The sequence below is a fragment of the Telmatherina bonti genome, assembly GCF_933228915.1.
Source record: "Telmatherina bonti genome assembly, chromosome: 4".
NCBI lineage: Eukaryota > Metazoa > Chordata > Actinopteri > Atheriniformes > Telmatherinidae > Telmatherina > Telmatherina bonti.
In genome coordinates, this window is record NC_136622.1 from 37,571,818 (window position 1) to 37,597,050 (window position 25,233).

Genomic DNA, 25,233 nt, shown 5'->3' on the forward strand with positions numbered 1-25,233 from the left:
CATACCCAGATAGTTCCTGGGTCGTACCCAGAGAGTTCCTGGGTCATACGCCAATAGTACCTGGGTAATACCTGGATATTTTCTGGGTCATACCTGGAAATAACATGGTGGTACCAGGATAGTTCCTGGGTAAAACCTGGATAGTTCCTGGGTCGTACCCAGATAGTTCCTGGGTCGTACCCAGAGAGTTCCTGGGTCATACGCCAATAGTACCTGGGTAATACCTGGATATTTTCTGGGTCATACCTGGAAATAGCATGGTGGTACCAGGATAGTTCCTGGGTAAAACCTGGATTGTTTATGGGTCATACCAGGATAGTTCCTGGGTCGTACCCAGATAGTTCCTGGGTCATACCCGGATAAATCCAGGGTCACACCAGCTTAGTTCCCAGGTCTTACCTGGATAACACCTGCCTACAGCACTACAGGACCCCAGTAAGACGTCTCCCTCACCCTTTAGCAGCAGGTCATCAGATCTTGATTCTCTGAAGGTTTTTGATCATCCAACATTTCTAACTGCGCATCGTTGCTGTTTATGCAGCTGATATATCTCTGGATGGCAGGATTAACTAGTTCCTTCCTCCAGATAGTTTCTTGACTTGACACTGTTTAATGATTAATACGAGAATAATTTGAGCATCTCTTCTAGAATAGAATCAGGTGGTATGGGAGGAATCCATAATTCAGTGTCAATTAGCACATCACTTCTAATTAGTCTTCTCAGATAATCTTGAAGCTTTAAAGCATTTATTTGATGATTTTATTACGTACACGGTCCTCAGTGGTTGCACGGTTACGAGGACACAGGAAAACTGGCTTCCCTCAGTTCATTTAAGACCGAAGCAAAACAAAATCCTCTAAGTTTAAAATTTAAAATAAGTTCAGGAAATGAGGTCCTAATGCTGAAATGAGAGGGAAGATCTGTGCCGGTGTGGTTGGAAGGCGGCATCCTCGGAAGTATGTAGGTGCATTAGCGCACATTGCATGATTAAGTTGGACTTCTCAGAAAGCCCCATTAATGCAGAACAACATGCATTATGCAGTTTTGGAGGAATATCCTAGAAGCTGGGAGCTGATGTGTTTTTCAGAGATGACTTTTCTCATTTCAGTAAGAAGATGAGACGCACGTTCTGCATGTAATAAATGTTGTAGCGCGTTCTTCTCTCCAAGCACTGAAATAACCTCGCTGAGCGCTACAGACCCAATAAACACATCACCTCTTGGTCTGCCCAGTCTCTGAGTCTGATTCTCTCCATCATGCAGCTCACACATGGCTGAACACAGCAGGCGCTGATGCACAGAAAGCCGGATTCAGGGCTTTTACAGTGGAATCCAGCTGCATTGTCCGGCCGCGGCTCATTGTGGGAAAAACACAGAACACCATTTAAAACCTGGTGAAAGCGAGTTTTAAAATCCAAATTCTGATCACATGTAAGAAACGTGAAAATGGCCGATTGTGTGAGGGTGTCAGCGACGGGTATAAAAGGAGCATCTTCTAAAAAAAAAAAAAAAAAACCTAACATTTCGGTTTATATCCTTTTTTTAAATTTTATTTAAAAAAATCTGTTTTTTCTAGGACGGTCACGGCTCATTACATTGTTTCAAACTCCAATAATCAATCATAAATAAATAAAAGAAAATATTTTTCAATGAAGACTAAAATGTAGGTCTTTAAGCATCCACAGAGCAGAATATAAAAAAACTGCTCCCAGGAATGTGTGTATATATACATATATATATATATATATATATATATATATATATTTTTTTTTTTTATTTATTTATTTTTTATTATTATTTATTCATTAATTTTATTATTATTAATTATTCAACATGACGGCACTGAAATAAAACAAATATAAATATGCTGTTTTATTTCTTAAACAACAGCATGATAATATTTACTTATTAAGTTTAAGTGTAAACTAATTTTTCACATATATTTGGCTTTAAATGAAGTAAAAATTTAAAATGTAATATTTTCATAACTATTGAAAACTTACATAAATGTTATTTCAATACATATATATATATATATATATATATATATATATATATATATATATATATATATATATATATATACATATATATATACATATATATATGTGTATATATATATATATATATATATATATATATATATATATATATATATATATATATATATATATGTATATATATGTATTGAAATAACATTTATTTAAGTTTTCAATAGTTATGCATATTTATATTTGTTTTATTTCAGTGCCGTCATGTTGAATAATTAATAATAATAAAATTAATGAATAAATAATAATAAAAATAAATAATAATAAAATAATAATAAAAAGATATATAATAATAATAACTTTGTCATCATCCAGACCGGTTGCCATGACGAACCATGTGAACATTTCTTTTGTCTTTTCCAGTGTTTATGCAAGCAGAATGATGATCTGATGATGATGATGGTGATGATGATGATGATGATGATGGTGATGATGATGATGGTGATGATGATGGTGATGGTGATGATGGTGATGATCATGATGATGATGGTGATGATGATGATGATGGTGATGATGGTCATGATGATGATGGTGATGATGATGATGATGGTGATGATGATGATGATGGTGATGTTGATGATGATGATGATGGTGATGATGATGATGGTGATGATGGTGATGATGATGATGGTGATGTTGATGATGATGATGATGGTGATGATGGTTATGATGATGGTGATGATGGTGATGATGATGGTGATGATGATGGTGATGGTGATGATGGTGATGATGATGGTGATGGTGATGATGATGATGATGATGGTGATGTTGATGATGATGATGATGGTGATGATGGTTATGATGATGGTGATGATGGTGATGATGGTTATGATGATGGTGATGATGGTGATGATGGTGATGATGATGATGATGATGGTGATGATGATGATGATGATGGTGATGTTGATGATGATGATGATGGTGATGATGGTTATGATGATGGTGATGATGGTGATGATGATGGTGATGATGGTTATGATGATGGTGATGATGGTGATGATGGTGATGATGATGATGATGATGATGATGGTGATGATGATGATGGTGATGATGGTTATGATGGTGATGATGGTGATGATGATGATGATGATGATGATGGTGATGATGGTTATGATGATGGTGATGATGATGATGGTGATGATGATGATGATGGTGATGTTGATGATGATGATGATGGTGATGATGGTTATGATGATGGTGATGATGATGATGATGGTGATGATGGTTATGATGATGGTGATGATGATGGTGATGATGGTGATGATGTTGATGGTGATGATGGTGATGATGATGATGATGATGATGGTGATGTTGATGATGGTGATGATGGTTATGATGATGGTGATGATGATGGTGATGATGGTGATGATGATGATGATGATGATGATGGTGATGATGATGATGATGATGATGGTGATGATGATGGTGATGTTGATGATGATGATGATGATGATGATGGTGATGATGATGGTGATGATGGTGATAATGTTGATGGTGATGATGGTGATGATGGTGATGATGGTTATGATGGTGATGACGGTGATGATGATGATGATGATGATGGTGATGATGGTTATGATGATGGTGATGATGATGATGATGGTGATGATGGTTATGATGATGGTGATGATGATGATCTGATGATGATGATGATGATGATGATGGTTATGATGATGGTGATGATGATGATGATGGTGATGATGGTTATGATGATGGTGATGATGATGATCTGATGATGATGATGATGATGATGGTGATGATGATGTTGTTGCAAATGGACGAAGTCATCAACTGTCAGGAGAACCTGGAACTCACAAATGAAATCAGACACATAGAGAGAAAACTATCTGCCGTTAGTAAATGTGGTGTTTTTATAGCATTGTGGGTCCTGGTCTGATCCAGACACGTTGCAGCAGGGAAACCTCTAAAAGCTGCAGGACCTGACCCTCCTGGACCAGGATTCAGGATGTTTTTTTGTATCTAATTTTATTTGCTGAAACTGTCAGGAGGATAAAAGCTTGTTGTTAGGGTTAGGGGTTTGTCTCCATGTTCAGATTAGTTACTGAATCGGATGTTTTTTAGTATCGATACGTCCGTCATTCGTCTGATGCAAAGCGCTCCAGTCGTCAGAAAAATAGCTTTCATTTCCTTCAATCTGTGTCTAAACCGGGTTTATTTATCTTGTTTTCTGCAGAGGTTCTGATGGACTCGACGACGGCTACGGCAGAACTGGGCTGGACCATCTACCCATCACAGGGGGTGAGTGGAACAACCGAAACGCTGCAGACTCAGTTTGAGTCTGCAGGAGTTCTGATGGACCAGTTCTGGACCAGACAACGGGAACCCCCCCCGCTGGTCCTGGGGACTGGAACCTGCGGTCCCTGCAGAGGCTCCACATGCAGGACCTGGATCTTTCAAAGCAACCCAGCATTTGTATGAGAAGGAATAAATAATGAAATAAATGTTTAGAAGATTAAATATAATTTCAAATGAAAGAATGAATTAAATTCAAAGTATCCTCATTAAATACATTTACAGCATTTAATCATTTAATTTTTTCCTTTTTGAATATTTTCATTTAAAATTTGTCACTTTCTTCGATTTTTAAATGACTTGTTAAAATTGAATTATATTTTAATCTCATAACTTCTAATGGAAATGCTGAAATTGCTTGCCCCCTCTCCCCCCCCCGCCGCAGCTCAACACCTTCTCAGCTCATAACCGAGTCGTTTATTTCTAGATTAAAATGTTGGTATTTGTAACTTTTTCAGGTTTATTTTCTACTTGTTTGAACTGTTTAGTATTGATTCCATACAGTATTTTCCTCATGAGGATCCTCCAGCTGGGGGGTCTGCCTGCTCGGTTTGCAGGGTTGTTGCCATGGTGATCAGCCTCAGCTGGCTGCCGGTTCTGCGGCCCCCGGCTTGTCCGGACCCGAGCGGTGGTCATGGTGGGCGGGATGAAGACATGGTTTCCTCACAGCTGCATCAAGCCAGATGTTTATTCCTACATTTAGCCAGACGGCGAGGGACGGGGTGATGGACAGGACCCGTTTGTCGCTTCTGGCAGGAAAATCGCTTCATGAAGAAACTTTGATTTGATTTTATGCCCCTTGGTCTCCCACGTCTCCAGAGTTTCTGTCCCACGGAGACGAGACAGACGTCTTCCAGAGTTTCTGTCCCACGGAGACGAGACAGACGTCTTCCAGAGTTTCTGTCCCACGGAGACGAGACAGACGTCTTCCAGAGTTTCTGTCCCACAGAGACGAGACAGACGTCTTCCAGAGTTTCTGTCCCACCGTGACGAGACAGACGTCTTCCAGAGTTTCTGTCCCACAGAGACGAAACAGACGTCTTCCATAGTTTCTGTCCCACCGAGACGAGACAGACGTCTTCCAGAGTCTCTGTCCCACGGAGACGAGACAGACGTCTTCCAGAGTTTCTGTCCCACCGAGACGAGACAGACGTCTTCCAGAGTTTCTGTCCCACGGAGACGAGACAGACGTCTTCCAGAGTTTCTGTCCCACGGAGACGAGACAGACGTCTTCCAGAGTTTCTGTCCCACGGAGACGAGACAGACGTCTTCCAGAGTTTCTGTCCCACAGAGACGAGACAGACGTCTCCAGAGTTTCTGTCCCACAGAGACGAGACAGGCGTCTTCCATAGTTTCTGTCCCACGGAGACGAGACAGACGTCTTCCAGAGTTTCTGTCCCACGGAGACGAGACAGACGTCTTCCAGAGTTTCTGTCCCACGGAGACGAGACAGACGTCTCCAGAGTTTCTGTCCCACCGAGACGAGACAGACGTCTTCCAGAGTTTCTGTCCCACGGAGACGAGACAGACGTCTTCCAGAGTTTCTGTCCTACGGAGACGAGACAGACGTCTTCCAGAGTTTCTGTCCCACCGAGACGAGACAGACGTCTTCCAGAGTTTCTGTCCCACAGAGACGAGACAGACGTCTTCCAGAGTTTCTGTCCTACGGAGACGAGACAGACGTCTTCCACAGTTTCTGTCCCACGGAGACGAGACAGACGTCTTCCAGAGTTTCTGTCCCACGGAGACGAGACAGACGTCTTCCAGAGTTTCTGTCCCACGGAGACGAGACAGACGTCTTCCACAGTTTCTGTCCCACGGAGACGAGACAGACGTCTTCCAGAGTTTCTGTCCCACAGAGACGAGACAGACGTCTTCCAGAGTTTCTGTCCCACAGAGACGAGACAGACGTCTTCCAGAGTTTCTGTCCCACGGAGACGAGACAGACGTCTTCCAGAGTTTCTGTCCCACTGAGACGAGACAGACGTCTTCCAGAGTTTCTGTCCCACAGAGACGAGACAGACGTCTTCCAGAGTTTCTGTCCCACAGAGACGAGACAGACGTCTTCCAGAGTTTCTGTCCCACGGAGACGAGACAGACGTCTTCCACAGTTTCTGTCCCACGGAGACGAGACAGACGTCTTCCAGAGTTTCTGTCCCACGGAGACGAGACAGACGTCTTCCAGAGTTTCTGTCCCACGGAGACGAGACAGACGTCTTCCAGAGTTTCTGTCCCACCGTGACGAGACAGACGTCTTCCAGAGTTTCTGTCACACAGAGACGAGACAGACGTCTTCCAGAGTTTCTGTCCCACAGAGACGAGACAGACGTCTTCCAGAGTTTCTGTCCCACGGAGACGAGACAGACGTCTTCCAGAGTTTCTGTCCCACGGAGACGAGACAGACGTCTTCCAGAGTTTCTGTCCCACGGAGACGAGACAGACGTCTTCCAGAGTTTCTCTCCCACGGAGACGAGACAGACGTCTTCCATAGTTTCTGTCCCACGGAGACGAGACAGACGTCTTCCAGAGTTTCTGTCCCACGGAGACGAGACAGACGTCTTCCAGAGTTTCTGTCCCACAGAGACGAGACAGACGTCTTCCAGAGTTTCTGTCCCACTGAGACGAGACAGACGTCTTCCAGAGTTTCTGTCCCACGGAGAGGAGACAGACGTCTTCCAGAGTTTCTGTCCCACGGAGACGAGACAGACGTCTTCCAGAGTTTCTGTCCCACAGAGACGAGACAGACGTCTTCCAGAGTTTCTGTCCCACCGTGACGAGACAGACGTCTTCCAGAGTTTCTGTCCCACCGAGACGAGACAGACGTCTTCCAGAGTTTCTGTCCCACGTAGACGAGACAGACGTCTTCCAGAGTTTCTGTCCCACGGAGACGAGACAGACGTCTTCCAGAGTTTCTGTCCCACGGAGACGAGACAGACGTCTTCCAGAGTTTCTGTCCCACTGAGACGAGACAGACGTCTTCCAGAGTTTCTGTCCCACCGAGACGAGACAGACGTCTTCCAGAGTTTCTGTCCCACGGAGACGAGACAGACGTCTTCCAGAGTTTCTGTCCCACGGAGACGAGACAGACGTCTTCCAGAGTTTCTGTCCCACAGAGACGAGACAGACGTCTCCAGAGTTTCTGTCCCACCGAGACGAGACAGACGTCTCCAGAGTTTCTGTCCCACCGAGACGAGACAGACGTCTTCCAGAGTTTCTGTCCCACGGAAACGAGACAGACGTCTTCCAGAGTTTCTGTCCTACGGAGACGAGACAGACGTCTTCCAGAGTTTCTGTCCCACGGAGACGAGACAGACGTCTTCCAGAGTTTCTGTCCCACGGAGACGAGACAGACGTCTTCCAGAGTTTCTGTCCCACAGAGACTAGACAGACGTCTTCCAGAGTTTCTGTCCCACGGAGACGAGACAGACGTCTTCCAGAGTTTCTCTCCCACGGAGACGAGACAGACGTCTTCCATAGTTTCTGTCCCACGGAGACGAGACAGACGTCTTCCAGAGTTTCTGTCCCACGGAGACGAGACAGACGTCTTCCAGAGTTTCTGTCCCACTGAGACGAGACAGACGTCTTCCAGAGTTTCTGTCCCACAGAGACGAGACAGACGTCTTCCAGAGTTTCTGTCCCACAGAGACTAGACAGACGTCTTCCAGACTTTCTGTCCCACGGAGACGAGACAGACGTCTTCCATAGTTTCTGTCCCACGGAGACGAGACAGACGTCTTCCTGAGTTTCTGTCCCACAGAGACGAGACAGACGTCTCCAGAGTTTCTGTCCCACAGAGACGAGACAGGCGTCTTCCATAGTTTCTGTCCCACGGAGACGAGACAGACGTCTTCCAGAGTTTCTGTCCCACAGAGACGAGACAGACGTCTTCCAGAGTTTCTGTCCCACAGAGACGAGACAGACGTCTCCAGAGTTTCTGTCCCACAGAGACGAGACAGATGTCTCCAGAGTTTCTGTCCCACGGAGACGAGACAGACGTCTTCCAGAGTTTCTGTCCCACGGAGACGAGACAGACGTCTTCCAGAGTTTCTGTCCCACGGAGACGAGACAGACGTCTTCCAGAGTTTCTGTCCCACGGAGACGAGACAGACGTCTTCCAGAGTTTCTGTCCCACGGAGACGAGACAGACGTCTTCCAGAGTTTCTGTCCCACGGAGACGAGACAGACGTCTTCCAGAGTTTCTCTCCCACGGAGACGAGACAGACGTCTTCCATAGTTTCTGTCCCACGGAGACCAGACAGACGTCTTCCAGAGTTTCTGTCCCACGGAGACGAGACAGACGTCTTCCAGAGTTTCTGTCCCACAGAGACGAGACAGACGTCTTCCAGAGTTTCTGTCCCACTGAGACGAGACAGACGTCTTCCAGAGTTTCTGTCCCACGGAGAGGAGACAGACGTCTTCCACAGTTTCTGTCCCACGGAGACGAGACAGACGTCTTCCAGAGTTTCTGTCCCACAGAGACGAGACAGACGTCTTCCAGAGTTTCTGTCCCACCGTGACGAGACAGACGTCTTCCAGAGTTTCTGTCCCACCGAGACGAGACAGACGTCTTCCAGAGTTTCTGTCCCACGTAGACGAGACAGACGTCTTCCAGAGTTTCTGTCCCACGGAGACGAGACAGACGTCTTCCAGAGTTTCTGTCCCACGGAGACGAGACAGACGTCTTCCAGAGTTTCTGTCCCACTGAGACGAGACAGACGTCTTCCAGAGTTTCTTTCCCACCGAGACGAGACAGACGTCTTCCAGAGTTTCTGTCCCACGGAGACGAGACAGACGTCTTCCAGAGTTTCTGTCCCACGGAGACGAGACAGACGTCTTCCAGAGTTTCTGTCCCACGGAGACGAGACAGACGTCTTCCAGAGTTTCTGTCCCACAGAGACGAGACAGACGTCTCCAGAGTTTCTGTCCCACCGAGACGAGACAGACGTCTCCAGAGTTTCTTTCCCACCGAGACGAGACAGACGTCTTCCAGAGTTTCTGTCCCACGGAAACGAGACAGACGTCTTCCAGAGTTTCTGTCCTACGGAGACGAGACAGACGTCTTCCAGAGTTTCTGTCCCACGGAGACGAGACAGACGTCTTCCACAGTTTCTGTCCCACGGAGACGAGACAGACGTCTTCCAGAGTTTCTGTCCCACAGAGACGAGACAGACGTCTTCCAGAGTTTCTGTCCCACCGTGACGAGACAGACGTCTTCCAGAGTTTCTGTCCCACCGAGACGAGACAGACGTCTTCCAGAGTTTCTGTCCCACCGAGACGAGACAGACGTCTTCCAGAGTTTCTGTCCCACGGAGACGAGACAGACGTCTTCCAGAGTTTCTGTCCCACGGAGACGAGACAGACGTCTTCCACAGTTTCTGTCCCACGGAGACGAGACAGACGTCTTCCAGAGTTTCTGTCCCACAGAGACGAGACAGACGTCTTCCAGAGTCTCTGTCCCACCGAGACGAGACAGACGTCTTCCAGAGTTTCTGTCCCACCGTGACGAGACAGACGTCTTCCAGAGTTTCTGTCCCACCGAGACGAGACAGACGTCTTCCAGAGTTTCTGTCCCACCTAGACGAGACAGACGTCTTCCAGAGTTTCTGTCCCACCGAGACGAGACAGACGTCTTCCACAGTTTCTGTCCCACAGAGACGAGACAGACGTCTTCCACAGTTTCTGTCCCACAGAGACGAGACAGACGTCTTCCAGAGTTTCTGTCCCACAGAGACGAGACAGACGTCTTCCTGAGTTTCTGTCCCACAGAGACGAGACAGACGTCTTCCAGAGTTTCTGTCCCACGGAGACGAGACAGACGTCTTCCAGAGTTTCTGTCCCACCGTGACGAGACAGACGTCTTCCACAGTTTCTGTCCCACGGAGACGAGACAGACGTCTTCCACAGTTTCTGTCCCACAGAGACGAGACAGACGTCTTCCAGAGTTTCTGTCCCACAGAGACGAGACAGACGTCTTCCAGAGTTTCTGTCCCACCGTGACGAGACAGACGTCTTCCAGAGTTTCTGTCCCACGGAGACGAGACAGGCGTCTTCCAGAGTTTCTGTCCCACGGAGATGAGACAGACGTCTTCCAGAGTTTCTGTCCTACGGAGACGAGACAGACGTCTTCCAGAGTTTCTGTCCCACGGAGACGAGACAGACGTCTTCCAGAGTTTCTGTCCCACGGAGACGAGACAGACGTCTTCCAGAGTTTCTGTCCCACCGAGACGAGACAGACGTCTTCCAGAGTTTCTGTCCCACAGAGACGAGACAGACGTCTTCCAGAGTTTCTGTCCCACCGTGACGAGACAGACGTCTTCCAGAGTTTCTGTCCCACGGAGACGAGACAGACGTCTTCCAGAGTTTCTGTCCCACGGAGACTAGACAGACGTCTTCCAGAGTTTCTGTCCCACGGAGACGAGACAGACGTCTTCCAGAGTTTCTGTCCTACGGAGACGAGACAGACGTCTTCCAGAGTTTCTGTCCCACGGAGACGAGACAGACGTCTTCCAGAGTTTCTGTCCCACAGAGACGAGACAGACGTCTTCCAGAGTTTCTGTCCCACAGAGACGAGACAGACGTCTACCAGAGTTTCTGTCCCACCGTGACGAGACAGACGTCTTCCAGAGTTTCTGTCCCACGGAGACGAGACAGACGTCTTCCACAGTTTCTGTCCCACGGAGACGAGACAGACGTCTTCCAGAGTTTCTGTCCCACGGAGACGAGACAGACGTCTTCCTGAGTTTCTGTCCCACAGAGACGAGACAGACGTCTTCCAGAGTTTCTGTCCCACAGAGACGAGACAGACGTCTTCCAGAGTTTCTGTCCCACGGAGACGAGACAGACGTCTTCCAGAGTTTCTGTCCCACCGAGACGAGACAGACGTCTTCCAGAGTTTCTGTCCCACGGAGACGAGACAGACGTCTTCCAGAGTTTCTGTCCCACGGAGACGAGACAGACGTCTTCCAGAGTTTCTGTCCCACGGAGACGAGACAGACGTCTTCCAGAGTCTCTGTCCCACGGAGACGAGACAGACGTCTTCCAGAGTTTCTGTCCCACGTAGACGAGACAGACGTCTTCCAGAGTCTCTGTCCCACGGAGACAAGACAGACGTCTTCCAGAGTTTCTGTCCCACGGAGACGAGACAGACGTCTTCCAGAGTTTCTGTCCCACCGAGACGAGACAGACGTCTTCCAGAGTTTCTGTCCCACGGAGACAAGACAGACGTCTTCCAGAGTTTCTTTCCCACAGAGACGAGACAGAAGTCTTCTAGAGTTTCTGTCCCACCGAGACGAGACAGACGTCTTCCAGAGTTTCTGTCCCACAGAGACGAGACAGACGTCTTCTAGAGTTTCTGTCCCACGGAGACGAGACAGACGTCTTCCAGAGTTTCTGTCCCACAGAGACGAGACAGACGTCTTCCAGAGTTTCTGTCCCACCGAGACGAGACAGACGTCTTCCAGAGTTTCCTTCCCACCGAGACGAGACAGACGTCTTCCAGAGTTTCTGTCCCACAGAGACAGACGTCTTCCAGAGTTTCTGTCCCACCGAGACGAGACAGACGTCTCCAGAGTTTCTGTCCCACGGAGACGAGACAGATGTCTCCAGAGTTTCTGTCCCACGGAGACGAGACAGACGTCTTCCAGAGTTTCTGTCCCACGGAGACGAGACAGACGTCTTCCAGAGTTTCTGTCCCACGGAGACGAGACAGACGTCTTCCAGAGTTTCTGTCCTACGGAGACGAGACAGACGTCTTCCAGAGTTTCTGTCCCACGGAGACGAGACAGACGTCTTCCAGAGTTTCTGTCCCACAGAGACGAGACAGACGTCTTCCAGAGTTTCTGTCCCACAGAGACGAGACAGACGTCTACCAGAGTTTCTGTCCCACCGTGACGAGACAGACGTCTTCCAGAGTTTCTGTCCCACGGAGACGAGACAGACGTCTTCCACAGTTTCTGTCCCACGGAGACGAGACAGACGTCTTCCAGAGTTTCTGTCCCACGGAGACGAGACAGACGTCTTCCTGAGTTTCTGTCCCACAGAGACGAGACAGACGTCTTCCAGAGTTTCTGTCCCACAGAGACGAGACAGACGTCTTCCAGAGTTTCTGTCCCACGGAGACGAGACAGACGTCTTCCAGAGTTTCTGTCCCACCGAGACGAGACAGACGTCTTCCAGAGTTTCTGTCCCACGGAGACGAGACAGACGTCTTCCAGAGTTTCTGTCCCACGGAGACGAGACAGACGTCTTCCAGAGTTTCTGTCCCACGGAGACGAGACAGACGTCTTCCAGAGTCTCTGTCCCACGGAGACGAGACAGACGTCTTCCAGAGTTTCTGTCCCACGTAGACGAGACAGACGTCTTCCAGAGTCTCTGTCCCACGGAGACGAGACAGACGTCTTCCAGAGTTTCTGTCCCACGGAGACGAGACAGACGTCTTCCAGAGTTTCTGTCCCACCGAGACGAGACAGACGTCTTCCAGAGTTTCTGTCCCACGGAGACGAGACAGACGTCTTCCAGAGTTTCTGTCCCACAGAGACGAGACAGACGTCTACCAGAGTTTCTGTCCCACCGTGACGAGACAGACGTCTTCCAGAGTTTCTGTCCCACGGAGACGAGACAGACGTCTTCCACAGTTTCTGTCCCACGGAGACGAGACAGACGTCTTCCAGAGTTTCTGTCCCACGGAGACGAGACAGACGTCTTCCTGAGTTTCTGTCCCACAGAGACGAGACAGACGTCTTCCAGAGTTTCTGTCCCACAGAGACGAGACAGACGTCTTCCAGAGTTTCTGTCCCACGGAGACGAGACAGACGTCTTCCAGAGTTTCTGTCCCACCGAGACGAGACAGACGTCTTCCAGAGTTTCTGTCCCACGGAGACGAGACAGACGTCTTCCAGAGTTTCTGTCCCACGGAGACGAGACAGACGTCTTCCAGAGTTTCTGTCCCACGGAGACGAGACAGACGTCTTCCAGAGTCTCTGTCCCACGGAGACGAGACAGACGTCTTCCAGAGTTTCTGTCCCACGTAGACGAGACAGACGTCTTCCAGAGTCTCTGTCCCACGGAGACAAGACAGACGTCTTCCAGAGTTTCTGTCCCACGGAGACGAGACAGACGTCTTCCAGAGTTTCTGTCCCACCGAGACGAGACAGACGTCTTCCAGAGTTTCTGTCCCACGGAGACAAGACAGACGTCTTCCAGAGTTTCTTTCCCACAGAGACGAGACAGAAGTCTTCTAGAGTTTCTGTCCCACCGAGACGAGACAGACGTCTTCCAGAGTTTCTGTCCCACAGAGACGAGACAGACGTCTTCTAGAGTTTCTGTCCCACGGAGACGAGACAGACGTCTTCCAGAGTTTCTGTCCCACAGAGACGAGACAGACGTCTTCCAGAGTTTCTGTCCCACCGAGACGAGACAGACGTCTTCCAGAGTTTCCTTCCCACCGAGACGAGACAGACGTCTTCCAGAGTTTCTGTCCCACAGAGACAGACGTCTTCCAGAGTTTCTGTCCCACCGAGACGAGACAGACGTCTCCAGAGTTTCTGTCCCACGGAGACGAGACAGATGTCTCCAGAGTTTCTGTCCCACGGAGACGAGACAGACGTCTTCCAGAGTTTCTGTCCCACGGAGACGAGACAGACGTCTTCCAGAGTTTCTGTCCCACGGAGACGAGACAGACGTCTTCCAGAGTTTCTGTCCTACGGAGACGAGACAGACGTCTTCCAGAGTTTCTGTCCCACGGAGACGAGACAGACGTCTTCCAGAGTTTCTGTCCCACAGAGACGAGACAGACGTCTTCCAGAGTTTCTGTCCCACAGAGACGAGACAGACGTCTACCAGAGTTTCTGTCCCACCGTGACGAGACAGACGTCTTCCAGAGTTTCTGTCCCACGGAGACGAGACAGACGTCTTCCACAGTTTCTGTCCCACGGAGACGAGACAGACGTCTTCCAGAGTTTCTGTCCCACGGAGACGAGACAGACGTCTTCCTGAGTTTCTGTCCCACAGAGACGAGACAGACGTCTTCCAGAGTTTCTGTCCCACAGAGACGAGACAGACGTCTTCCAGAGTTTCTGTCCCACGGAGACGAGACAGACGTCTTCCAGAGTTTCTGTCCCACCGAGACGAGACAGACGTCTTCCAGAGTTTCTGTCCCACGGAGACGAGACAGACGTCTTCCAGAGTTTCTGTCCCACGGAGACGAGACAGACGTCTTCCAGAGTTTCTGTCCCACGGAGACGAGACAGACGTCTTCCAGAGTCTCTGTCCCACGGAGACGAGACAGACGTCTTCCAGAGTTTCTGTCCCACGTAGACGAGACAGACGTCTTCCAGAGTCTCTGTCCCACGGAGACAAGACAGACGTCTTCCAGAGTTTCTGTCCCACGGAGACGAGACAGACGTCTTCCAGAGTTTCTGTCCCACCGAGACGAGACAGACGTCTTCCAGAGTTTCTGTCCCACGGAGACGAGACAGACGTCTTCCAGAGTTTCTTTCCCACAGAGACGAGACAGAAGTCTTCTAGAGTTTCTGTCCCACCGAGACGAGACAGACGTCTTCCAGAGTTTCTGTCCCACAGAGACGAGACAGACGTCTTCTAGAGTTTTTGTCCCACGGAGACGAGACAGACGTCTTCCAGAGTTTCTGTCCCACAGAGACGAGACAGACGTCTTTCAGAGTTTCTGTCCCACCGAGACGAGACAGACGTCTTCCAGAGTTTCCTTCCCACCGAGACGAGACAGACGTCTTCCAGAGTTTCTGTCCCACAGAGACAGACGTCTTCCAGAGTTTCTGTCCCACGGAGACGAGACAGACGTCTTCCAGAGTTTCTGTCCCACAGAGACGAGACAGACGTCTTCCAGAGTTTCTGTCCCACGGAGACGAGACAGACGTCTTCCAGAGTCTCTGTCCCACGGAGACGAGACAGACGTCTTCCAGAGTCTCTGTCCCACGTAGACGAGACAGACGTCTTCCAGAGTCTCCTTCCCACGGACACGAGACAGACGTCTTCCAGAGTTTCTGTCCCACGGAGACGAGACAGACGTCTTCCAGATTTTCTGTCCCACGGAGACGAGACAGACGTCTTCCAGAGTTTCTGTCCCACAGAGACGAGACAGACGTCTTCCAGAGTTTCTGTCCCACGGAGACGAGACAGACGTCTTCCAGAGTCTCTGTCCCACGGAGACGAGACAGACGTCTTCCAGAGTCTCCTTCCCACGGACACGAGACAGACGTCTTCCAGAGTTTCTGTCCCACGGAGACGAGACAGACGTCTTCCAGAGTTTCTGTCCCACGGAGACGAGACAGACGTCTTCCAGAGTTTCTGTCCCATCGAGACGAGACAGACGTCTTCCAGAGTTTCTGTCCCACGGAGACGAGACAGACGTCTTCCAGAGTTTCTGTCCCACGGAGACGAGACAGACGTCTTCCAGAGTTTCTGTCCCACGGAGACGAGACAGACGTCTTCCAGAGTTTCTGTCCCACCGAGACGAGACAGACGTCTTCCAGAGTTTCTGTCCCACAGAGACGAGACAGACGTCTTCCAGAGTTTCTGTCCCACCGAGACGAGACAGACGTCTTCCAGAGTTTCTGTCCCACAGAGACGAGACAGACGTCTTCCAGAGTTTCTGTCCCACCTAGACGAGACAGACGTCTTCCAGAGTTTCTGTCCCACCTAGACGAGACAGACGTCTTCCAGAGTTTCTGTCCCACCGAGACGAGACAGACGTCTTCCAGAGTTTCTGTCCCACCGAGACGAGACAGACGTCTTCCAGAGTTTCTGTCCCACCGAGACGAGACAGACGTCTTCCAGAGTTTCTGTCCCACGGAGACGAGACAGACGTCTTCCAGAGTTTCTGTCCCACGGAGACGAGACAGACGTCTTCCAGAGTTTCTGTCCCACCGAGACGAGACAGACGTCTTCCAGAGTTTCTGTCCCACAGAGACAGACGTCTCCAGAGTTTCTGTCCCACCGAGACAGACGTCTCCAGAGTTTCTGTCCACACCGAGACGAGACAGACGTCTCCAGAGTTTCTGTCCCACAGAGACGAGACAGACGTCTTCCAGAGTTTCTGTCCCACGGAAACGAAACAGACGTCTCCCTGAGTTTCTGTCCCACAGAGACGAGACAGACGTCTTCTAGAGTTTCTTTCCCACCGAGACGAGACAGACGTCTTCCAGAGTTTCTGTCCCACGGAGACGAGACAGACGTCTTCCAGAGTTTCTGTCCCACGGAGACGAGACAGACGTCTTCCAGAGTTTCTGTCCCACAGAGACGAGACAGACGTCTTCCAGAGTTTCTGTGACACGGAGACGAGACAGACGTCTTCCAGAGTTTCTGTCCCACGGGACGAGACAGACGTCTTCCAGAGTTTCTGTCCCACAGAGACGAGACAGACGTCTTCCAGAGTTTCTGTCCCACCTAGACGAGACAGACGTCTTCCAGAGTTTCTGTCCCACTGAGACGAGACAGACGTCTTCCAGAGTTTCTGTCCCACCGAGACGAGACAGACGTCTTCCAGAGTTTCTGTCCCACGGAGACGAGACAGACGTCTTCCAGAGTTTCTGTCCCACGGAGACGAGACAGACGTCTTCCATAGTTTCTGTCCCACGGAGACGAGACAGACGTCTTCCAGAGTCTCTGTCCCACGGAGACGAGACAGACGTCTTCCAGAGTTTCTGTCCCACGGAGACGAGACAGACGTCTTCCAGAGTTTCTGTCCCATCGAGACGAGACAGACGTCTTCCAGAGTTTCTGTCCCACGGAGACGAGACAGACGTCTTCCAGAGTTTCTGTCCCACAGAGACGAGACAGACGTCTTCCAGAGTTTCTGTCCCACCGAGACGAGACAGACGTCTTCCAGAGTTTCTGTCCCACGGAGACGAGACAGACGTCTTCCAGAGTTTCTGTCCCACCGAGACGAGACAGACGTCTTCCAGAGTTTCTGACCCACCGAGACGAGACAGACGTCTTCCAGAGTTTCTGTCCCACCGAGACGAGACAGACGTCTTCCAGAGTTTCTGTCCCACCGAGACGAGACAGACGTCTTCCAGAGTTTCTGTCCCACCGAGACGAGACAGACGTCTTCCACAGTTTCTGTCCCACAGAGACAGACGTCTCCAGAGTTTCTGTCCACACCGAAACGAGACAGACGTCTCCAGAGTTTCTGTCCCACGGAGACAGACGTCTTTCAGAGTTTCTGTCCCACAGAGACGAGACAGACGTCTTCCTGAGTTTCTTTCCCACAGAGACGAGACAGACGTCTTCCTGAGTTTCTGTCCCACGGAAACGAAACAGACGTCTCCCTGAGTTTCTGTCCCACAGAGACGAGACAGACGTCTTCTAGAGTTTCTGTCCCACCGAGACGAGACAGACGTCTTCCAGAGTTTCTGTCCCACCGAGACGAGACAGACGTCTTCCAGAGTTTCTGTCCCACAGAGACAGACGTCTCCAGAGTTTCTGTCCCACAGAGACAGACGTCTCCAGAGTTTCTGTCCACATCGAGACGAGACAGACGTCTCCAGAGTTTCTGTCCCACAGAGACGAGACAGACGTCTTCCAGAGTTTCTGTCCCATGGAGACAGACGTCTTCCAGAGTTTCTGTCCCACAGAGACGAGACAGACGTCTTCCTGAGTTTCTGTCCCACAGAGACGAGACAGACGTCTTCCTGAGTTTCTGTCCCACGGAAACGAAACAGACGTCTCCCTGAGTTTCTGTCCCACGGTGACGAGACAGACGTCTTCCAGAGTTTCTGTCCCACGGAGACGAGACAGACGTCTTCCAGAGTTTCTGTCCCACAGAGACGAGACAGACGTCTTCCAGAGTTTCTGTCCCACAGAGACGAGACAGACGTCTTCCTGAGTTTCTGTCCCACAGAGACGAGACAGACGTCTTCCAGAGTTTCTGTCCCACCAAGACGAGACAGACGTCTTCCAGAGTTTCTGTCCCACAGAGACGAGACAGACGTCTTCCTGAGTTTCTGTCCCACGGAGACGAGACAGACGTCTTCCAGAGTTTCTGTCCCACAGAGACGAGACAGACGTCTTCCTGAGTTTCTGTCCCACCGAGACGAGACAGACGTCTTCCAGAGTTTCTGTCCCACAGAGACGAGACAGACGTCTCCAGAGTTTCTGTCACACAGAGACGAGACAGACGTCTTCCTGAGTTTCTGTCCCACCGAGACGAGACAGACGTCTTCCAGAGTTTCTGTCCCACAGAGACGAGACAGACGTCTCCAGAGTTTCTGTCCCACAGAGACGAGACAGACGTCTCCAGAGTTTCTGTCCCACAGAGACGAGACAGACGTCTGCCTGAGTTTCTGTCCCACCGAGACGAGACAGACGTCTTCCTGAGTTTCTCTACAACACATCAACATCCAAACCAAACGCAGTTCGAGCTGCAAGCAGAAAACATGAGAACATCTCCACTCTCAACTTCTGATCATTCCTCCTCACAAACAAGGTGTCATGTGACTGCAGACTGGTTACAGAGACGTCTGTCTCATCGTTGTGTGGCAGCATGTTGCTATGCTACATGCTAGCGTCTCTTCTTCCCGGTGTTTCATGTCTCATGATGTCTCCTGTATGGGAAGCCAGTTGAACAAAAGGTTAAACTCCAGGATGTCAGCACGGACCGGTGTATTCAGTTTTTGTGTGTCACCTTCCTGAACATGTGTTTCTTTTCCTCCAGTGGGAAGAAGTCAGCGGCTACGATGAAAACATGAACACCATCAGAACATACCAGGTATGCAACGTCTTCGATAACAGCCAGAACAACTGGATACGCACCAAGTATATCCGCCGCCGAGGCGCTCAGCGCATTCATGTCCAGATGAAGTTTTCGGTGCGGGACTGCAGTTCCATACCCAACGTCCCGGGATCCTGCAAGGAGACCTTCAACCTGTATTACTACGAGTCAGACTCGGATGTGGCCACGAAATCCTCCCCAGCCTGGATGGAGAACCCTTGGGTGAAAGTAGACACAATAGCAGCCGACGAAAGTTTCTCTCAGGTCGACCTCGGCGGACGCATAATGAAGATCAACAGTGAAGTTCGAAGTTTTGGACCCGTTTCGCGCAGTGGCTTCTATCTGGCTTTCCAGGATTACGGGGCCTGCATGTCTCTCATCGCTGTCAGAGTCTTCTACAGGAAATGTCCTCGTGTGATCCAGAACGCCGCCGTCTTTCCCGAGACCCTGTCGGGGGCGGAGAGCACTTCTCTGGTGGCAGCCAGGGGAGTTTGTGTTCCCAACGGGGAGGAAGTGGATGTTCCCATCAAGCTGTACTGTAACGGGGATGGGGAGTGGATGGTTCCCATTGGGCGCTGCATGTGCAAAGCCGGGTACGAGGCATTGGAGAACGGGACAGTCTGCAAAGGTAGGAAATCCAATGTTTCAGTCGAAAGCTGCTACTGTTTCACACCCATGTGTATGATGACTTGAACTATGACCTCTAAAGCTGGTCGCCAACCATTCGCTGTGGTGGTCAAACCTTTCTATGCTGGGTTCAAGGAGCCTTAAGTCGGCCAGCCAACCTGCAGCGCTGATCAGAGTGACTCTTATAGAAATCATTTCATCCTCATTTTTATTTTTCTGCTTTCAACAAAGCAAGTCAGAAACAATTATGAAAAAGTTGTAAAATATTTCAGATTACGTCTGTCGTCATATTCGAGCTGAAGCTTGGCGAAGCATCTCTGTTTGATCAAACAACTTTTCTAGTCTTTTGTTGCTCCAGCCCAGCTTTACTTAAACATCATGCAGCCATCAAACTCAAAATAACTGAATGTTTATTAAAAAAAACAAAAAACAAACTTGATTAGTTTAAACATTAAATATCATGTCTTTGTCGTATATTTGACTGAAAATAAGCTGAACACAACTTCCCAGCGGGATTGGAAATGGGTTTGTATATGAGAAAGAAAAAACATTCTATATAATATAAAAATCATCTGGTCTTTGCCAGGTAATCAGAAATCATTTCACACCCTAACAACTATTAGCGCTGCTGGTGGTCTGACCGGCTTTATAATATAACTGAGAGTGTCCTGCCCCCGACGGCAACAGGAAACCAGTTTTATCGGGTTTTACCAGTGAAAATGTTGACTATCGTGACTTTTGTTTCAAATAAGATGCTGACATTAAAGAATGAGTAGTTTTAAACTGAGGTGAGTGTAAGATTAAAAGATGTAGTTTCATCGGAAGTCAATGGGACATTTTTGATTCTCAGAGGGATAATCTGACACTACAAGAAAAATCCTGATGCTATCAAATAAATTTTACTGCTAATCATTGACCCTTATAATAGTCTGAAAACCACGTAAGACTCTTAATAATTATTATGTAAAACATAATTTTCAATGATTCATGGAAAAAGCCATGGAAATATATTGATGTTTGATTTTCTGTCAGTTTTTGGTGATGAAGGGGACCAGAAGATGGAAATTTGAGGAGAAAATGATGAAAACTGTGTGAAAATAAACCCCAAAGCAGTGTCGTGTTCTGCTGATCAATGCACTTCATTAGTTGATCAGCAGTAGGTCTCCCCAGGTTTGGACGTCCTGAAGCCCAGCTATGCTGAAAGGAAGGTCCAGAAACCTGGGAGCTCCATATCAGACCCTCCAGGCCTGAGTTGGCATGTAAGATGACAGTTTGTGGTCTGCTCCGACGCAAATGTGGTGGCAGGACTTTGCATCTGAACGTGTTCTTCCTCCTGCGTAATCCCAGACAGCCTCCCGTGCTCTTCATCCTCTGACATGTTTTACAGCATAATAAAACTGACAGCATCTTAAGGGGTCCGGGTCCATGTCATCCCAATGAGCTAACCTTTATGAGACGTAGACATACTGGCTATCGGGAAGAAACATCTGCTTTTGGCCGGAAAATATTTAAGATGCGTTTGTTGTTTTTTTTTAAACTGTAAATTAACAAAAATAATCTAAAACTGATCATTGATTGTTCAGAGGATCATGTTTTCTCTTTTGTTAACACTCGAGCTGACAGTCTTCATGTTTTCTTTCTCGTCTCATCGGGGTCTGCTGCTTGGACCACCCAGCATGTATGTCAGGGTTCTTCAAGGCAGCACAAGGAGACCACACATGTCTGCAGTGTCCCATTAACAGCCGAACCATCAGCGAGGGAGCCACTAACTGCGTCTGCCGTAACGGCTTCTACCGCACCGACTCCGACCCTCCACAGATGCCTTGTACCAGTATGTATGCATGTCGTCCCACCTGCAAGCAGGTTCAACCCTTAAAAGGCAAGCGCTATCGTTTATGATGCCAAGCATTCTCATTGTGATGGTCATGTGACCCTCCAGCTGGTCTACGGGGGTGTTCCAGCGTTTCTATCCGTCCAGGAGGTTTACAATCTACATGTAGTATTTATTCAGACTCTAGATGGTAAATCACTTTTTCTCACATTTTCATCCTAAAAAAAATCCTCATTACCACTATGTTGCTCAGAGACGCCACTTGCTGTCAGACTTTCCACCAATCAGAGAGCTTAAACTAACGGTAATGTCCAATCAGGAGCAGCCAAAGTTTTCCCTGTCAGTTTGGAATTAAAAGGTCTTGGTTCTGCATCCTGCCTCCTATCTCTGCCTTTGGGTCCACACCTCTACGATCCATGACAGGTGGTTTAGTGAGGACAGCCAATAAAGAGTAACAGGAAAAAGTAAATATGTGAAAAGTATGTGTGTTATATAGCAAACAGGTTTCAAGTTAGATGCACTTCAGAGATTCCCAGAGGTGTCCCACAGGGATCTATACTCAGCCCACTTCTCCTTTTAATATGAACGAATTCCTGGTGTGTGAATCAGCAACTTTTATGAACATAAACCCATCTGCAGCTCAAGCCTCACAGTTAGCTAACAAAATATTATAAATAGTCGAGACTTGACAGAACAATCCATAATAAACAAGCAGGAAGACCAAAAATGGCAAAAATGGTTTGGAGTTTTGTCCTACCTATACCTGCAGGAAGCATTACATACTGCATACACTGCACGTATGTAGCATGTAATCATATCTGTCATCACCAGTAGTTTGACTCTGCAGTCAGTGACACTGAAAAGAGTTTAAAATGAGCCCAGAAAGACGTGCACTGACCCTGTTTTCTCCCCTCTCTTCCAGCTGTTCCTTCTGCTCCACAAAACGTCATCTCCATTGTGAACGAGACTTCTCTGAGGCTGGAGTGGAGCCCGCCTCAGGAGGCCGGCAGCCGGGAAGACATGGTCTACAACATCATCTGTAAAAGCTGCGGCAGCGGGCGCGGCAGCTGCACCCGCTGTGGGGACAACGTGCAGTTTGTTCCACGCCAGCTGGGCCTGACGGACACCCGCGTCCATGTTAGCGACCTGCTAGCTCATACGCGCTACACGTTTGAGATACAAGCTGTTAATGGAGTGTCTGACCAGAGTCCGTATTCACCACAGTACACATCTGTCAACATCACCACCAACCAGGCCGGTGAGTCGGTTTAAAACCTCGACTTCCATCACAGAGTACTCATCCTAGCTCTTTTTCTCAGATTAAGATTTTAAAAAACCACTGAACAGCTGCAGGCATCACCATTCCAGTCTGTTTCCCTTTCCTTCCTTCCCAGCACCATCTCCCGTGTCCATCATCCACCAGGTGAACAGGACTCCTACCAGCATCACGCTGTCCTGGTCCCAGCCGGATCAGCCCAACGGGGTCATTCTGGACTATGAACTGCAGTACTTTGAGAAGGTACGAGGGTCTGATGACTCCCAGAATGGCTCCTGGAGGCAATATTCTGGTTCTGAAATGGATCAGGTAACCCTGGTTGTGATATTGGTTTCAGAACCAGGCTGAATGGAACTCGTCTCTAACACGGAGTCAGACCAACACTGCAGTCATACGAGGCTTAAAACCCGGGACCATCTACGTCTTTCAGGTCCGCGCTCGGACCGTCGCTGGATTCGGACGCTTCAGCGGCAAAATGTACTTCCAAACCATGACTCCTGGTGAGAATGGCGACATTGACCCCTCATCTGTGCCTCCAGGGGGGCAGCCAGGCCATGCTTCTGTCTAGCATCCCTTCATGTCTTCTGTTTCGTCCCTGTAGAGGAATATAACTCCAGCATCCAGGAGAAGCTCCCACTTATTATTGGATCATCTGCTGCAGGAGTCGTCTTCATCATCGCCATCACCGTCGTCATCATCGTATGTCGCAGGTGAGGCCATGAAAAGATACATTTCCCCAGAAGACGACAGGTATATCCTTGCAAAGCCAGGTGCTTCTGACTGCTGATCTGTAATAAACATGGATTGTTGACGGACATCCGTCTCAGTAGACGTTTTATCATCTTCCCGTCAGTTCCCATATCCTCGCTTTTCTCGCTTGTAGCTACGTAGTCTCCAAGGTCTTTCCAGCTCCTGCTTGCTGACATCCACAACGATGTCAAACTATATTAGATCAACATGACATACGTGACCTTTAGGCTGGGTCCTATTTCTGCCCCTTAGCCCTCCCCAGAGGGGAAGAGCTAAAGGTGAGGGCCACGCAGCTACCAAACGAAGGGGTGTAAAAACATTTCCCAACAGACACTGGATGAGGGGGGTCCCCAAGGCTTTGACCATTCAGAGCCGGCGGGATTAAAAGAAAGATCATGTCCATACAGGAAGGAGTTGAGGTGGACGAGACGAGACAGGAAAACCAGAATATCAATGAAAGCATAAAACATGGGATTGGATCAGGGCAGGTGTCCGTGGCTTTTTAGTGTTTGCATGACCTCATGTTAAGTGTTGAGGACCACCAGGGTAGAGGAAACAGAAAACAGCACTGTGTTTCCGCTACGTTTCTGTCATTGAAGTGACGGGGGGGTTTTGATGGAGACGACCTTTGACTGACGATGGGGAAGGGTCGATCGGCACATGCTGTATATATAGAGAAGAGGATAAAATGAACTTGAACCTCTTGGGGGTTAATGTTGTGTGCCCCCCCAGTATTTCAGCAGGGGAAATGCTGCATTATACAGTAAATTAAAGAAAATTTCATTTTCACGTTTAGGTTTTCTTTGCTTCCATGTGAATGAATTAAAAGGCAACGGCTTTGTTTGAGGAAAATCTTACCGTACATTACGTTGTTTTATTGATCTGAGCTGAAGTTTGTAGTCTGGACTTCTCGGTCTTCGTCTGTTGTTGACGGATGTGTGTTTGTCCACAGCAGGAGAGGTTCAGACCGACCAGAGTCAGAGTACACAGACAAACTGCAGCATTACACCAGCGGTCACAGTAAGTATCTGCTGGTAGCTTTACAGCCGGCTGGTCATTCGAATGTTAACACATGATGATGTCGCTTCCAACACTGCAAAAAAGGATTTATTAATAACTGTAAACAGGAATAAACAGAATGCAATAAGCCTCAGAGCGCCTAAGATTTACGGTTATTTAGCTCTTATTTTAACAGTCACCGCCTGCTTGGCAGGTTCTAGCGGTTGTGTGACAACAAAGATAAAAATGTGCTTGTGCGAAAAAACATCAGAACTAAATGAACCATATAAAGTGTTTGTTTTATCAACAAGGAAAATTCATTTCATTTTAACTTTCTGCCTCACAAATCTAATCCCAGCAGACTAGATGCCTAGATGCGTACGATACGATCTTTTCACGTATGTCATACGGTCTGGGCTCACGAGTCTTCTTATTATTATCCGACCCAGTGCTCAAATAATGGACAAAAAGCAAAATCAGTTCCATCACTGCCAAAAACATAGAAAAAAACTGAAAAATTACCATTTTTCTGATTTCTGTTTTCTGAACAAACACGTGAAATCCCGTGGAATACAATCTGATGGGCTTCTGCCCCCTAGTGGACATCTTGTGCACTACAACACACAGTAATATTAAGTAT

At 48.6% G+C, this 25,233-nt stretch overlaps 1 protein-coding gene across 2 annotated transcripts in view; it reads left to right on the plus strand.

Moving 5' to 3' along the window:
• LOC306755305 (ephrin type-B receptor 2-like) overlaps positions 1 to 25,233 on the plus strand; it is a gene marked incomplete at both ends in the record, with an annotated part of 83,007 nt that overhangs the window by 44,311 nt on the left and 13,463 nt on the right. The window contains 8 exons of one of the 2 annotated variants that reach the window (XM_079239637.1): positions 4,246 to 4,310; positions 19,054 to 19,738; positions 21,413 to 21,568; positions 22,491 to 22,826; positions 22,963 to 23,087; positions 23,182 to 23,344; positions 23,446 to 23,554; positions 24,550 to 24,614. In XM_079239637.1, the coding sequence (XP_079095763.1) occupies positions 4,246 to 4,310; positions 19,054 to 19,738; positions 21,413 to 21,568; positions 22,491 to 22,826; positions 22,963 to 23,087; positions 23,182 to 23,344; positions 23,446 to 23,554; positions 24,550 to 24,614 (1,704 nt within the window). Of the gene's footprint in view, positions 1 to 4,245; positions 4,311 to 19,053; positions 19,739 to 21,412; positions 21,569 to 22,490; positions 22,827 to 22,962; positions 23,088 to 23,181; positions 23,345 to 23,445; positions 23,555 to 24,546; positions 24,615 to 25,233 lie in introns of both variants that reach the window. The other variant, XM_079239638.1, reaches the window with a different exon arrangement.